The sequence below is a fragment of the Aristolochia californica genome, unplaced genomic scaffold (genome assembly GCF_029961685.1).
Source record: "Aristolochia californica isolate CCGP_79_NKW_82.1479 unplaced genomic scaffold, dmAriCali1.0.hap1 SCAF_12, whole genome shotgun sequence".
Lineage (NCBI taxonomy): Eukaryota > Viridiplantae > Streptophyta > Magnoliopsida > Piperales > Aristolochiaceae > Aristolochia > Aristolochia californica.
This window is the reverse complement of record NW_027181793.1, coordinates 27,362,355-27,374,994: the sequence shown is the minus strand read 5'-3', so window position 1 is coordinate 27,374,994 and position 12,640 is coordinate 27,362,355. Positions and strand designations below refer to the sequence as shown.

Here is a 12,640-nt window from a genome sequence, read left to right as displayed (position 1 = left end):
CACCCGTGACATCAACTAGACATCACTAAAACTAAACTCAGCACCAACATCCCAAGACAGAGAGCCAAGTTGAACGAATTTACCGATTGTCCACTAGGAAGAGAAACAGGAGCAGCCGCTGGCTGCTTGGGAGCAACGTCCGCCACTTTTGGCAATGGTGGATCGATAATGTCTGCTTCAGTTAGTGCAGGCGCTGGAGGCTGAGCAGGGGGCAGTAATTCCGGCGGAAACAAGCTTAGGAGCCCCCCTGGCGCTGCAGGTAGAATGGCATAACCTGGTTCCTTTGCGGGTTTGAAACATGGACTCCCTGAAAGCAACCAGCAATAAACAATTCCTAAGCAAAATTTCCTCAAATAATATTCCATTCTAATCTCTAGAGCTGGAATGGTGAATGCTTACTCAAGTATTCGTTTGCAGTTCCTGGGAATTCAGTCACGACCCCATCGACGCCAAATCCGTCCACGAATGTGCTTATCTCCATTATAGGGTCAGAGAAGAAATCAAATGCAAACGCCATGAATTCGTTCCTGAAAACTGACGCATAAACGGAGATGTTGGCAGAATGCATCATTTCAACCAGATTAGTGAAACTGGCGAGGAAACCGTCAGTGTGTTTTGCAAGGGATCCTCTTGGGAGGTTGACTGCATCGGCGAATTTCTTGATTTCCTTCACAATAGGCTTGGCAGCTCTGCCTACTATGTCTTCAATGTAAAGGACTCGTTTGTAAGTGGGATAGCGGGTAAACTTGCTGAGAACAGAACTGTCGTCAGACTGGATCAGGACCTGCTGAGTAGTCCCTTTGTCAAAGCCAACTTTGGTCAGGGCCTTCTCTACTGCATCGACGATGTCAAGACCCTTCTGGGATGCAAGGAAAGCAGCATTCTGCACAAGGGAGTAAAGTGTACTGTTGTTATGTTCAAGCAGGCTCCTGCATTGTTTAAATTGTTCATGAGAACAGTTATATGAAACATAGCGTGGAAACGATCTATCTGGAAATCTGCATGGGTGAGGAGACCTTGATCAAGCATTGCGATAATGCTGCTGGGGAGGGCTGGCGGGCTGGCTCCAACCTATATGACCGTAGAATATGAGAGCAAATCTTCATTTTGAAAATTACTTAAGTTGTGTTACCTGTATGTTGATCAGTACTCCAGGAGCAGCCTTCTCTTTTGCGAAGTCAAGGAAATCAGTGAGGGACACAATTTTGCCCGCATTCTTGAATGCTGGATTCCTCAATAAGCTGGCCTCTGCATAGGGGCTCAGAAGCATAGCTGCCAAGATCGAAATTAGGAAGATCAATGGCTGAGACAAATACGAAGAGATGAATTTAAGACAGTAACTGTGTGAATTCAACTATAAAAGCCTGGTGTTTTCTTCACTAAGCAGCTTTTTTGCATTTTGCTACTCCTCGAACATGCAATAATCATCAAGAGAGTTCTGGGCTGCTTTTTACGCTTTAAGGTTTGAACCTCACTCCAGGTGAGATCAAACGAGAAAATTCCACTTGTCGCCTGGATTTGAAGCACTTGAGAAGACCGCGAGACAAAAGCAGCCATTGCATTTGTTTCACTGATTAGATCTATTGAAGTCTGGCAAAAGGGTACTCCATCCTTAGACAACTGAACTGAGCAGTCAATGATGTCTGCTCCATCGTCTACTGCTTTCTGGTAGGCCAAATCAGTGCTCCCAGCGTAAATTCCACTTGCCCCATTGTGTGTTATAACCAATGGTTTTTCTGAAACATTTCAAGTCAAATTAGACCAAAGACTCTGCTGAATTGTCAAATAGAAAAAGCAGCTGCTAAGTAATAGCACATCACCTTTGACAGGACCGGTATTGTTGTTGTGGGCGAAGCAGGCTGATAAAAAGAAAAAGAAGAGTTGGAGAAGAAAAGCATTAGTTAACAATGTGACCAAGAGAGCATTCTTTTCTGAATCTAATCTTCTGATTTGAAACCATCTAGAGAAGGGTTATCTTCAATTAATAGCTCGAGCCAATTTTATGTTCTCCAAATAGCAGAAATGTCAGTGGCAGAGAGTATCTCACCTATTGCTTGAGATGCAGTGGAAGGGAAGTCTGTAAGCACGCCGTCCACACTGAAATCGGAATTATCTATGAACTGCAAATATTCAGCTGAAGGGTCGTAGCTGTAATTGTAGCTTCCAGGCAAGTCATTAGCAAAGCCATATGCAAAAACTTCCAGTCCCTGTTTATGGGCATCTTTGACGAGACTCGTATGGTCCTTTAAATAGAGGTTCTCAACAGGCCATATCTGGTTCTTAGGAACCAGAATTCCAGAAGCGAAGGATGTTACTGATTTAAGATCTTTCAGAATGTCACCATAGGTTTGTTTAGTCGAAGGCTCCTCAGCATCTTCGTCTAGGAAGCGGAATACAAGTTTTGTCCTGGGCAGCTTTCCTGACAGACTCTTCAGGAATCCAATTTCAGGAGAAGAAACATAATCAATGGGGAAAAGCTTGGCCGATTCCAAGATGTAAGGAACCATGTCAACATTGTGCTGCTTGTAGAACGAGTTGTACTGCAATAAACTACGGTTATCAGTACAGAGTGATCTTCAAGTCGAAAGGGTATGCTGGCAACAAAATTGAGAACCTCCTAAATGTGAAGATAACAGTTGGAAAACAAAGAATAATAATCGCATTAAATCATAAAATCATGAAGAAATTTCTCAAATACCTGAACATTTATCCACAAATTGCCCGGCCGAAGTCCCACAACATCATCAAGAAGAGATAATGGCAGAAAACCATCGAATACACTTGGTCTCGTATATATATTCTGGGTCACTGTAGGAAGAAGAGTCCAACCAGAGTGAATTAGAATCCAGCCACTCAGTAGAAATAGCAGAATAAGATCAACTTGTGTTGCATAATAAATCATGATCTGGTGAAATATAATACATGAAAATCTCAACTAAAGTGAACCAGATAAATGATTGCAGAAACTATTCATGAAACCTAAATTCTGTAGTCATGATTTCTTTCAATCAGAACCGAATAAAAAACTCCAGAACTTACGTGAAACATTTAGTAATTGCTTCGATGTGAAGTCAACCAGGAACCAACCATTAAGATCTTCTCCATTGACAGAGTAAGTTTTAGACCCCTTGGGGAAAAGGTCAGCTATGTTGGTTGAATTTTGAAGCCTCAGATCAGTCAGGCAGAAGCCCATCCCGTCATTGGACATTTGTAGATCGCAAAACAGAGCTAAATCTTTTAGACTTGTTGACTTAGCAAAACTCAAGGCGAATGAACTGGCGTCCGGAAAGACGCCTGAGTACCCTCCACGAGCGATCACTAGTGGCGCTTGACCTGAAATCGTTTATTTCGATGGTAAAAGTTGTAATGAACTGGGAAGAAAATGCGGATTAATCACAATGTAAGAGATTGTGCAAGCGAGTCAAAATTTTAGGTTTCGTTCTTGTTCATGATCTACTAGCTTGCAGGATAACGTCTGTTTGTTATCTTCCACCGTAGAATTGTTGCAAGGCATGAAGCTAATACTGTTTTAAGTTCTGAGATCTTCTAAACAAACTAAAAAGAGAGCTACTCAAGGGGGAGAAAAATAGAAAAAGAAAAAGAAGACTTACCATTTAGTGTTTGCCAGTGTTTGTTCGAGCTCTGAGCTAAAGCCCTATGAATTAGAATAAGAAAGAAAACTAAACTCCGTACCATCTTTACAGTCGTCAAATGTCTCTGAGAACACCGATGCAGAAAACGAACAAACTTCAGAATCACATAACACAATAATTTTTGTAGAATTTAAACGAAACCAGAAAATTAAAGAGAAGATAAATAAGAGCTTAAGCTCACCACATTCAGGGAGATGAACTCTGATGGTTCAATTAGGGTTTCATTCCCCTTCAAATTTTACAGAAGGACAAAAAATCTCAGGAGGACAAAAGAAAGATTGTAGAAGAAGAAATATAATCGAGGAGGAGGGAATGCTGAAATTTTGTCCTTATTTTTTTTTTTCCCCAAATTACAGACAGGATGTCATTAATCTCCCTCAAATTAACCGAAAAAAGACGAGGTTTTACTGGTCTTAGCGTTCCTTCCTCCCATTCCCTCCAACGGTTTCAACGGTTTTTTGAATTAAGTAGAGGAAATCAAACGTAAACAGAAAACATCATCCTAGCGTCCACAATCTGAACGGTGGAGATCATCCTCTCGTCGTCTTTGTATTAGACACAATCCCGTTAGGGGCTAATCGGTTCATCTTAACGGATTAAACGGCAAAAGAGTGAGCCTTTGAAACCGTTTGCTCTTATTTGTTGGAGGCGTGTCCGGTGTCCATTAATAAGGATCCTAATTCCGTTAAATAGAAGTTAATTTCATTGAATTAAGCATTAGAAATCAGAAACGGTTAAAGAGGGTATGGCCTTCTGGTTCTTCTCTGGTTTGGCCTTAATCTGCAGCAGTGGAGCATTACCGGAGGCAGAGTAAGATGTTTAGCTAATTGAATTCAATGCCAGCTTAATGGGTTCTTAACAATCAGGGTTAAAGAGGGATCTCCGTTTCATCAAAGAGTCTACTGGATATGCTTCATATTCATGTATGGAGCCTCCGGCACCAATATAGCTCTCTCACCCTAGAATCCAGCCTTTGGGATCTTTACTCCTCGCAAGTCTTTTTCTGCTGCCTTAATCTTCAGCAGTGGAGCTTTACTGGAGGCAGAGTAAGATGTTTAGCTATTTCTCTGCAAAACTTGAAAGAGAATAGGCATAAGAGCATTTTCACAAGCGCAACTGCTTTGTATGTAAAATTGAATCAAAACTACACACTCTAACACAACTAATATGCCTAAACCAGAGCCCGTTCACAAACGAACAGGAATTCTGCATTTTGTTACCTTTTCTCTTTTGTGGAGGTTAGTGCAAACATATAGTTGAAGATTAGAATTGGGAGAGTCTTACAAGATAATCACAACAAAAAGTCTCATAGAGCCAGAATTAATATGGAATCAACTAAAAGTCTCATACAATAAATCTCACAGAAGTGACTAATTTAATAGGTGTTTTAGTTATTTATGAACCTATTTATATTCAGTTGTTTAATTACTCTCGAACTTAGTTCGACTTTGGGTGTAACTGGGATATAAGTAATATAATTATAATCTGATTATAATTATTTTCTCTATTATAAACAGAGACTTATTCTATTCACTAAATAATTAATTGATACATTATCAAAAAAATAACATCATAGATACTGCTCGAAGAGCAAGACATAGGAGATAAGACAAAAAAATTTTGTAGCATGTTCTCGAAGTCACACTTCCCCTCCTTCAGAGAAACTAGGCAATGACGTTTTGGAGTGAGACTTTTGGTAGATGCTTATACCGCAACATTGAGTACATGGGGCAAAAAAGAAAACAAAAAGAGGAAAGGGATGTATGCTCCATTTTAATTTCTCTGCTTGAATTCACCTTTCTCTACTCTTTTTTTTTTTTTTTTTTTTTTTTGTTCCTTTTATCTGGGAGATAGAAGATAGTGAAACAAAGATACAAATTAGCATTGGGAGAAACAATTGCCCTTTTTTTTTCAATCAGTAAAAATTAATAATATAACTAAAATTAACTCCACTGGTCTTATCATGCAAGTGTTTGACAGGGTAATGTGTTATATAGAAGAGATGAGAGTGACAAAATTGTTTATTGCTCCAAAGAACTAAATAGCTTATATGTGAGTCAATTATTCGTTTTAAAATCCTAATGCACAACATCTAAACATGCCACAATAGGGAAAAAAACTACTTAATGACAATACAAAAAAAACTTTATTGAATTCAAAAGAAAATGCTCAAAGTTTCTCATATCATTAGATTAGAAAGATGTTATAAATCATATTTATTTCTTTTTAGATGCATTGTGCACATGAAACTAGAACTAAATTATGAATCTTGTAAGATCAACCCAGTTCATGTTACGACTTCAAAGTTTCATACAACTGCAAACATAAACAAGAGAGTTTTACCGAATAACTCTTGGTTATATAATGAACCACCTTTATTAAATGTTCATAAACCCAATTCTATATGGTACTAAAGCAAATTTCAACTCAATGTTACATAAGAGGAGTATGTTTCACATATGATGTGTATTTTTAATATCTAAAAAAAAATGGAAAATTTATCTATTAGATTTTTGCCATTTTGGGATAGATTCTTCTTGATCTCAAATATAAAACAAAATTTGCGAATTTACATACACCTTATACATGGTTAACCAACTTAAATGAAATAAAAATGAAAAGACATGTGTTCTTATCATTCTTTTATCTCCACTTAACCCAAATATGAGTAACCTAAACATAACAAAGGTGTACCAATGAAACATATATGTAAATGCAAACTATCTGCATTTAAGGAATATCAAAATTGTATGGCTACAAAAAAAAAAAAAAAAAAGACAAATCCCGTATTTATGCAACCAATAGCTAAAACTACCTCTTTATAATGTAAGTTTACTTCAACAATGATTAAAAAAAACACACACAATCTACTTACATTAAATTCAAATGATATGATATGGTATGGTATATATTTATTTGTTAACATAGACATGTGTTGCTTTTATGTATAGGTACTAATCGATATGTTAAAAACTTGAAAGTTGATTTAAAAGTAAAATATTTAAGTTCTTTAGTTTGTTCCCTTCTACATTCACTTAATTAGACACATGTACCAAAAGGTAGGTACAACAGTTATGTAATTATCCACTATGTTTCTATGCTAACACCCTTAATTATCCAAACTAACACAATTTTTAACTCAAAATCATATAACCCTTTCCATGAGTCGATTACCTAAAAATATAGCTAATGGCCTATAGCATATAGAAGTATATCTTCTCCCAAGTCTATACCCATAAAATATGTTGAGCCCCACAATTACATAATAATATTAGTAATATACTACTTTAATTGTCTTTTATGTATTTTAGTTTTTTTTTGTCTTCAATATTACAAAATTTAAGGTAAATATTTGAAATAAGGTTTATAGCTAAATAACTTTCCTATTTAAAAATTAAAATTAATTTGTTTTAAAAATCTAATACTATTACAATCGATAACTAAGATTACTACTAGTGAAGATATTTAATAACTACAAAAAATATTAAATAAATTTATTAAATATATACATGTGTATCAAATATACATTAGGCACCTCAAAAATATGTCAAAACTCTTAATTTAGAAAAATACATTAAATTGGTTCCTTGAGTTTATCATGTACTTTGTTGACCAACATGAAACTTATACCTTTGGGTAAACTTTATAAGAATATTGTGATCTATTATGCTTCATAATAGATACTTATAGGAGTCTACTACAAAATATTTTACACTTTTGGTCAAGCTATTAAGTTTACATTTATAATAACTTTCAAAACTTTAATACTAAGTACCTTTTTGGTATCATAATGTAAGATGCAACATGTGCTCTGATACCAAATATGATATATATACATATAGTGTGTGTGTATGTGTGTTATATAGATAATTGTTACCTAACCTATGCCCTTACATTTATCTTATACTTTGTTTATCCTACCTAGCCGTTTATTTTAAGAATATTAAATTTATAAGCTATTATTTATAAGAAAAACACTTAAACTTCCTAAAAAATCAATTTAAAGGTAAAAGCGGTAAAACATCTCATCATTCAAAAAGAAAGCTTTTGTATTAATGTTGCCAACTAATTGAGATCTCATCTTTATAGTATAGACGTACTCAAACAAGTATCAAATTTATTATTTAAAATTCAAACGAAATCACTAATAATGTAGTTTCCTTTTACGTGTCATAGGATTATCTGTCTCTCGTATGCATTAGCTGTAACATGAACCCGATAAGCATTGTCAAAACGCTCCTCAAGGTTGTCTTGCCATTTGTGTTCACGGTGGAGTAACCGATGCACTGGCGACGGTTCAAATAGTAGAGCTTAGGGATTTAAGGTGAAATGCTCGAAGTTTGTCTTCCATTTACCCTGTAGAAGAAAAACTCCTTCAGAAGAAGCACAACCATGGATTCCAACAAAAAAGATCAACTTTCAGGAGCCTCAAATAGCAACAAGGATGACGCAAAGCCCTCCTCCATCATACATGCAAGTCCTTCTAATTCAGTCGAGAGCATTGACCTCAATCGATCCTCTATACCTTCCTCTCCTGCAAGGAAGTCAGATGCTATATGTGATATCCCCCCCAACAGTGATGATCTCCAGTCAGATGGAACTTCTTCTCTCTCCAACACTAATAGTGATGTTAGTATTTCGTTTATGGAAATGAATGACCTCATCGATCACCATCCACAACCAGGTACTTACGAACTCATGAATGTTGGTATCGGAGGCAGAAATATGCCAATTATCCCTCTTCCTCTTTCTTATTACAACCCTTTTTTTCTTTTTTTTGGTCTCCCTGTAATTCCACCTTTGCCTCCTTTGCCTCTTAGTTTTTCGATTCAGTTAATGGTAAATAGGGCTATGCCATTCTTATTCCAAAGGCTTAACCCATCGAACAATTCCATTAATCCAGGGTCTTCTGGTAATGTCAATTTGATTGATGAGCTTCTTGAGATAGCTAAGTCAATTGAGTCTAACAATCCTAGTGCTACATATGCAATATTAGCACGTCTTAACGTTCAGCCCATGCCCCTTAGCCAAAACCCTCTTCAAAGAGCTGCGTTGTGTTTTAAAAATGCCCTAGAAGCACTACTCCTTGGGCAAATAGAGAGGGTTACTTTTTCTTCCGTAAATGAAGCAGTTCCGAGGATTCATGCTACCATGACCTTTTCCAATATGTCTCCGACCATAACATTTGGAAATATGATTACTAGCCAAGCCATTCTCGAATCAGTTAACAGTGCAGCTATGATTCATATAATTGATTTCGATTTTGGCTTTGGTGAGCAATGGTCTTCATTCATGAGTGGAATTGCTTTGAGGCATCAATTGGGTAGGTGTTTGTTGCCACTTATTATTCGAATCACAGCAGTAGTTGGGGAGGAAACCAAGGAAACACAAGTTGCAAAAGACATCCTCCTCAATCTCGCAAACTCATGTAACTTAAGGTTGAAGGTGGAGTTTGTTTCCATCGCTAGCCTCAAGACCTATGCATTAGGTGGCATTTTGGTGATTAATAGTGAGGCAACTTCTGTGAGGTTCTCTCCAGCAACATTTCGGCTTATTAATGGAACAGAATTTATTATGTTTTTGATGAGACTAGCCCCAAAAGTTGCAATCTTTGAGGACCACGAATGCGGCTTTGACACAACTCCACCAAGTTTCTCTCGTGATATTGCCGAGGGAATTCAATACTTTGGGGCATTAATTGAATCACTAGATGCAATGGTTGGGGCACCGCTGATACTCTCCAATAACGAAGAAATGAGAAACGTGGAGCAGTTGTTCGTTCAAGCGAGGGTTTTCCAATGTGTTGGCATAGCAGGCCAGTATAGGCTGCCATGGCAGGATTTTTTCAACAACGCAGGTATGGTGCCTATGCCTTTTAGTGAAGCTAACGAAGAACATGCAGAATCTCTATTGCAGCAAATTGCAGTGCCAGGATTTAGCCTTGCAAAACAACTTGGGATGATGAAGTTGCGCTGGAATACCAAGGAACTAGTCTCAATATCTTGCTGGAGGTTCGCTTGACCTTCGTATGGTATTCTAATGGTGGAAGTGATAGCAAGATTTATGCTATTAATAAGACATGCTCAGACTCTTCATTTTAGTCATGCTTTTGATGGAGACTTTCAAGACTAGGTTGTTTTTCCTTTTTAGACTGGTTGTTTTATGTTTGAGAGTACCAATTGGGGATAATCCTAATTTGTGATTGCATTGTTTGTGTTTAAATTTGGTTGCCTCTGCTATGAATGTGTGATCTAATGGTGTGTTTGTGTTAGGAAATTATAGGGAAAAAGTTTAAATAGCAATATTTACTTCTTTAATCGTAATTCATGAATTAAAATTATTACTTTTTCAAAGAACCAATACACAGACATTTTTTATTTTATTGTCATGATAACCAACACATTCACAGAGGAACAGCTGAAACTGACATCTCTCATCAATCATCCTTTCCTCAATACATACAATCATATAACACCTTATCATAACTTCAGATTAGATGGATATATTTCAACCTTCATTTGCCCAGAATTGATTTGATCCACCAGATGCCCTTGGTGTCCTGGGGGGTATTTTCAGCATCTGGTGGAGGGTCTGCCTGTGAGGTTTTGTGGAGTTTCTTCACATCGTAGCCTTCCTCTGCAGCTCTCTCCACGAGTTGATTGTAGATTTCTTCGTCAAGATGGGTCTGTCTGCACAATATCTGATCACCACATCCAAAAAAAAAAAAAAAAAAAAAGAAAGTTAAAATTAGAACAGCCTACTTCTCTGATAAATTATTCTCGAAAGGTTTAGTACAATAAGCAGCGAACTGAACTGAAGGGAGTTTATGATTCAATTCTTATTCAGAGCCTGTAATGGAGGTAAAAACGAAAGGCAACTGTAGACCTATCTGTTATGCTTGTTTGGCCCTCCATTACCACAACTAGTACTTGTTATGAATTAGACACCCTGATTTAATACCATCCAGAGCAATAAAAATCACAGAAGAATAAGTAATTAGGTACAAAAACACAATATTTATACAGGTTTGCCTCCAATCATTCACTATTACGATGAAGAATTTTACAAAAAAAAAAAAAAAACAGCACACACCATTCTTTCGGTGCTTCTCTCTAACCTCTCTCACAAACTCATAATCGTCCATCACCATTATAGACTTCACAACTTAACACCTTCTTGTGTCATCACTGTCGACCCATGCAACAAGACAACAGGAAAGCCCCACAAAATTCTAAACATAAACGGCTTTTACAGTGTATTCGGCGGTCATCAACCTATCCTTTGGTCTTCTCTTTCTTCTTTGTCTTCCCAAGTGCCTTCTGGGTTCTGAGCTAAGACCTAAAGAGTGCAAAACCTAAAAACAACTATACCTACATATCACAGTTTGAGAAAAAAAATCACCGACTTGCAACAGCTTGAACATAAAATATTAAAGAAAAATACATTGAATAATGAATAGATTGACCTCCAAACAAAAGAAAAGTTGGAATTTATAAAGGCAAATATCAAACGAGAATAGTTTATAAACAAAACTGAAAGGCCCTTGAAGCAGAGGGAGAAGCCAAGAAGAGATTTGACACGTACCCATAAATACTTTCTGCTGGGCTGTCCAATCAGTGCATACTGATAATCGTCATCGATGAACAAAACCCAGTAATCCCCAACAACGGGGATGAGAGGCAAGAAAGGGGGCACATAAAACTTCACTTTCAATTTCGCCTCGTCGCTCTTTGGTTCCGCTTTATAAGCTGTGCCTTGGATATAACCCCTCTTCCCGTCCGTCCACGTCTCGTTGAGGACGTGCACCGTCCCGTCTTCGTTGAGGATGTAGGTGGCTCTAGTGTTGACGCCATTTTTGGGCTGAAATAGAGAAGGAAAAGAAGCAATTTCGTACCATCGCCCCATGTAGCGTTGCAGGTCCAGGCCCTTGACAACGTCCATTCCCTTCGATGCCATTTTCTTTCGTGTTCTTTGCGCTGTGAAGTGGGGAAGATGGGGAATATATCGGAGCTCGTAGATGGGAACTTGTGACTTGAGAGAGAAGGAAGACGAGTCAGACGGGGGGGAGACATTGACACCACCGTACATCTAAGGAAACAACGTGGGAGGGTTCATGGGTCCCATGAGGACGTGATTGAGTGGTAGGCGATTGGGCGGGGTTAGTACACTTGTGTTTTTTAGGGTAGTGGCCCGTTAACTTGTGTTTTCAGTGTGTATGTTCAGAATCTATCACTGATAATTAAGATAGTGTACTAACGTTTTTTGAGCCACTTTTCCTACTGAAATTGAATTTCACTTACACAATGCACTAACAAGAAGTGAAAGTGGTTAATTATTTTTTCATGTCAGTGATCAATGGAAAGTGGTGTATAAAATATTTTTTTTGTATCAGTGTGCATAATGGCAAATACTTTGATAGATTTAACTTTTTTAAGATAGTTATATTTAATAAAATAAGTTAAATAATTAAAATTTTAAAATAAATATTAATTTAATTAAATATTAAAAATAATATGCCTAAACAAACATGGTTACTTTTATAATGTCTAAAAATTCAGACTTTTACAAATATCTTAATTATCACTCTTAAATTAGTAATATAATATAATATTAAATTTTATTAATATAATAAATAATTAAATATGGTATTTTATTAATAAAATAAGATAAATTTTAGTTTAGTCTAATTAATACAATAATTATAAGTCAAAATAAAATTATTAATTTAATTAATTATAAATTATATAATAGTTAAACAAAATATTTACTTTTATAATATTTAGATACTTATCAAATTCTTACGTTTACAATATCTTAATTATCATTCTTAAATTAGTAATTTAATATAGTATTAAAATAAAAAAAAAATAGGGTATTTTATTAATAAAATAAGATAAATTTTTATATAGTCTAAATTAATAAAATAATTAGAAAATAATAAAATTACTCATGACAAGGTTCGATTTTGAGAGAATGGGCGACGAGAG

At 36.4% G+C, this 12,640-nt stretch overlaps 3 protein-coding genes across 3 annotated transcripts; 1 reads left to right on the top strand and 2 right to left on the bottom strand.

The window, feature by feature from the left end:
- Positions 1–11: 11 nt before the first annotated feature.
- On the bottom strand, positions 12–3,696 carry LOC137946820 (glycerophosphodiester phosphodiesterase GDPDL7-like). Its single transcript, XM_068793115.1, has 9 exons — positions 3,612–3,696; positions 3,040–3,333; positions 2,699–2,808; positions 2,048–2,540; positions 1,821–1,859; positions 1,455–1,736; positions 1,133–1,272; positions 400–883; positions 12–307 (listed from the first exon to the last, which is right to left on the bottom strand). The coding sequence occupies exons 1-9, from the start codon at positions 3,694–3,696 to the stop codon at positions 12–14; spliced, it is 2,223 nt and encodes a 740-aa protein (XP_068649216.1).
- A 4,349-nt stretch (positions 3,697–8,045) lies between these two features.
- Positions 8,046–9,877, top strand: LOC137946819 (scarecrow-like protein 15). Its single transcript, XM_068793114.1, has one exon. The coding sequence runs from the start codon at positions 8,046–8,048 to the stop codon at positions 9,672–9,674; it is 1,629 nt and encodes a 542-aa protein (XP_068649215.1). The 3' UTR covers positions 9,675–9,877.
- A 144-nt stretch (positions 9,878–10,021) lies between these two features.
- On the bottom strand, positions 10,022–11,722 carry LOC137946233 (temperature-induced lipocalin-1-like). Its single transcript, XM_068792450.1, has 2 exons — positions 11,238–11,722; positions 10,022–10,353 (listed from the first exon to the last, which is right to left on the bottom strand). The coding sequence occupies exons 1-2, from the start codon at positions 11,607–11,609 to the stop codon at positions 10,168–10,170; spliced, it is 558 nt and encodes a 185-aa protein (XP_068648551.1). The 5' UTR covers positions 11,610–11,722; the 3' UTR covers positions 10,022–10,167.
- Between the last annotated feature and the right edge of the window lie 918 nt (positions 11,723–12,640).

What these genes read in the sequence shown, in the direction of transcription:
- LOC137946820 (XM_068793115.1), bottom strand. Translation starts at nt 3,696, where the DNA reads ATGGTACGGAGTTTAGTTTTCTTTCTTATTCTAATTCATAGGGCTTTA. An exon ending in CACTGCATCTCAAGCAATAG is followed by an intron (nt 1,860 to 2,047) that starts GTGAGATACTCT and finishes TCTTTTTATCAG; the next exon opens with CCTGCTTCGCCCACAACAAC. An exon ending in TGAGGTTCAAACCTTAAAGC is followed by an intron (nt 1,273 to 1,454) that starts GTAAAAAGCAGC and finishes CGATCTTGGCAG; the next exon opens with CTATGCTTCTGAGCCCCTAT.
- LOC137946819 (XM_068793114.1), top strand. Translation starts at nt 8,046, where the DNA reads ATGGATTCCAACAAAAAAGATCAACTTTCAGGAGCCTCAAATAGCAAC.
- LOC137946233 (XM_068792450.1), bottom strand. Translation starts at nt 11,609, where the DNA reads ATGGCATCGAAGGGAATGGACGTTGTCAAGGGCCTGGACCTGCAACGC. An exon ending in CCAGCAGAAAGTATTTATGG is followed by an intron (nt 10,354 to 11,237) that starts GTACGTGTCAAA and finishes TGTGGTGATCAG; the next exon opens with ATATTGTGCAGACAGACCCA.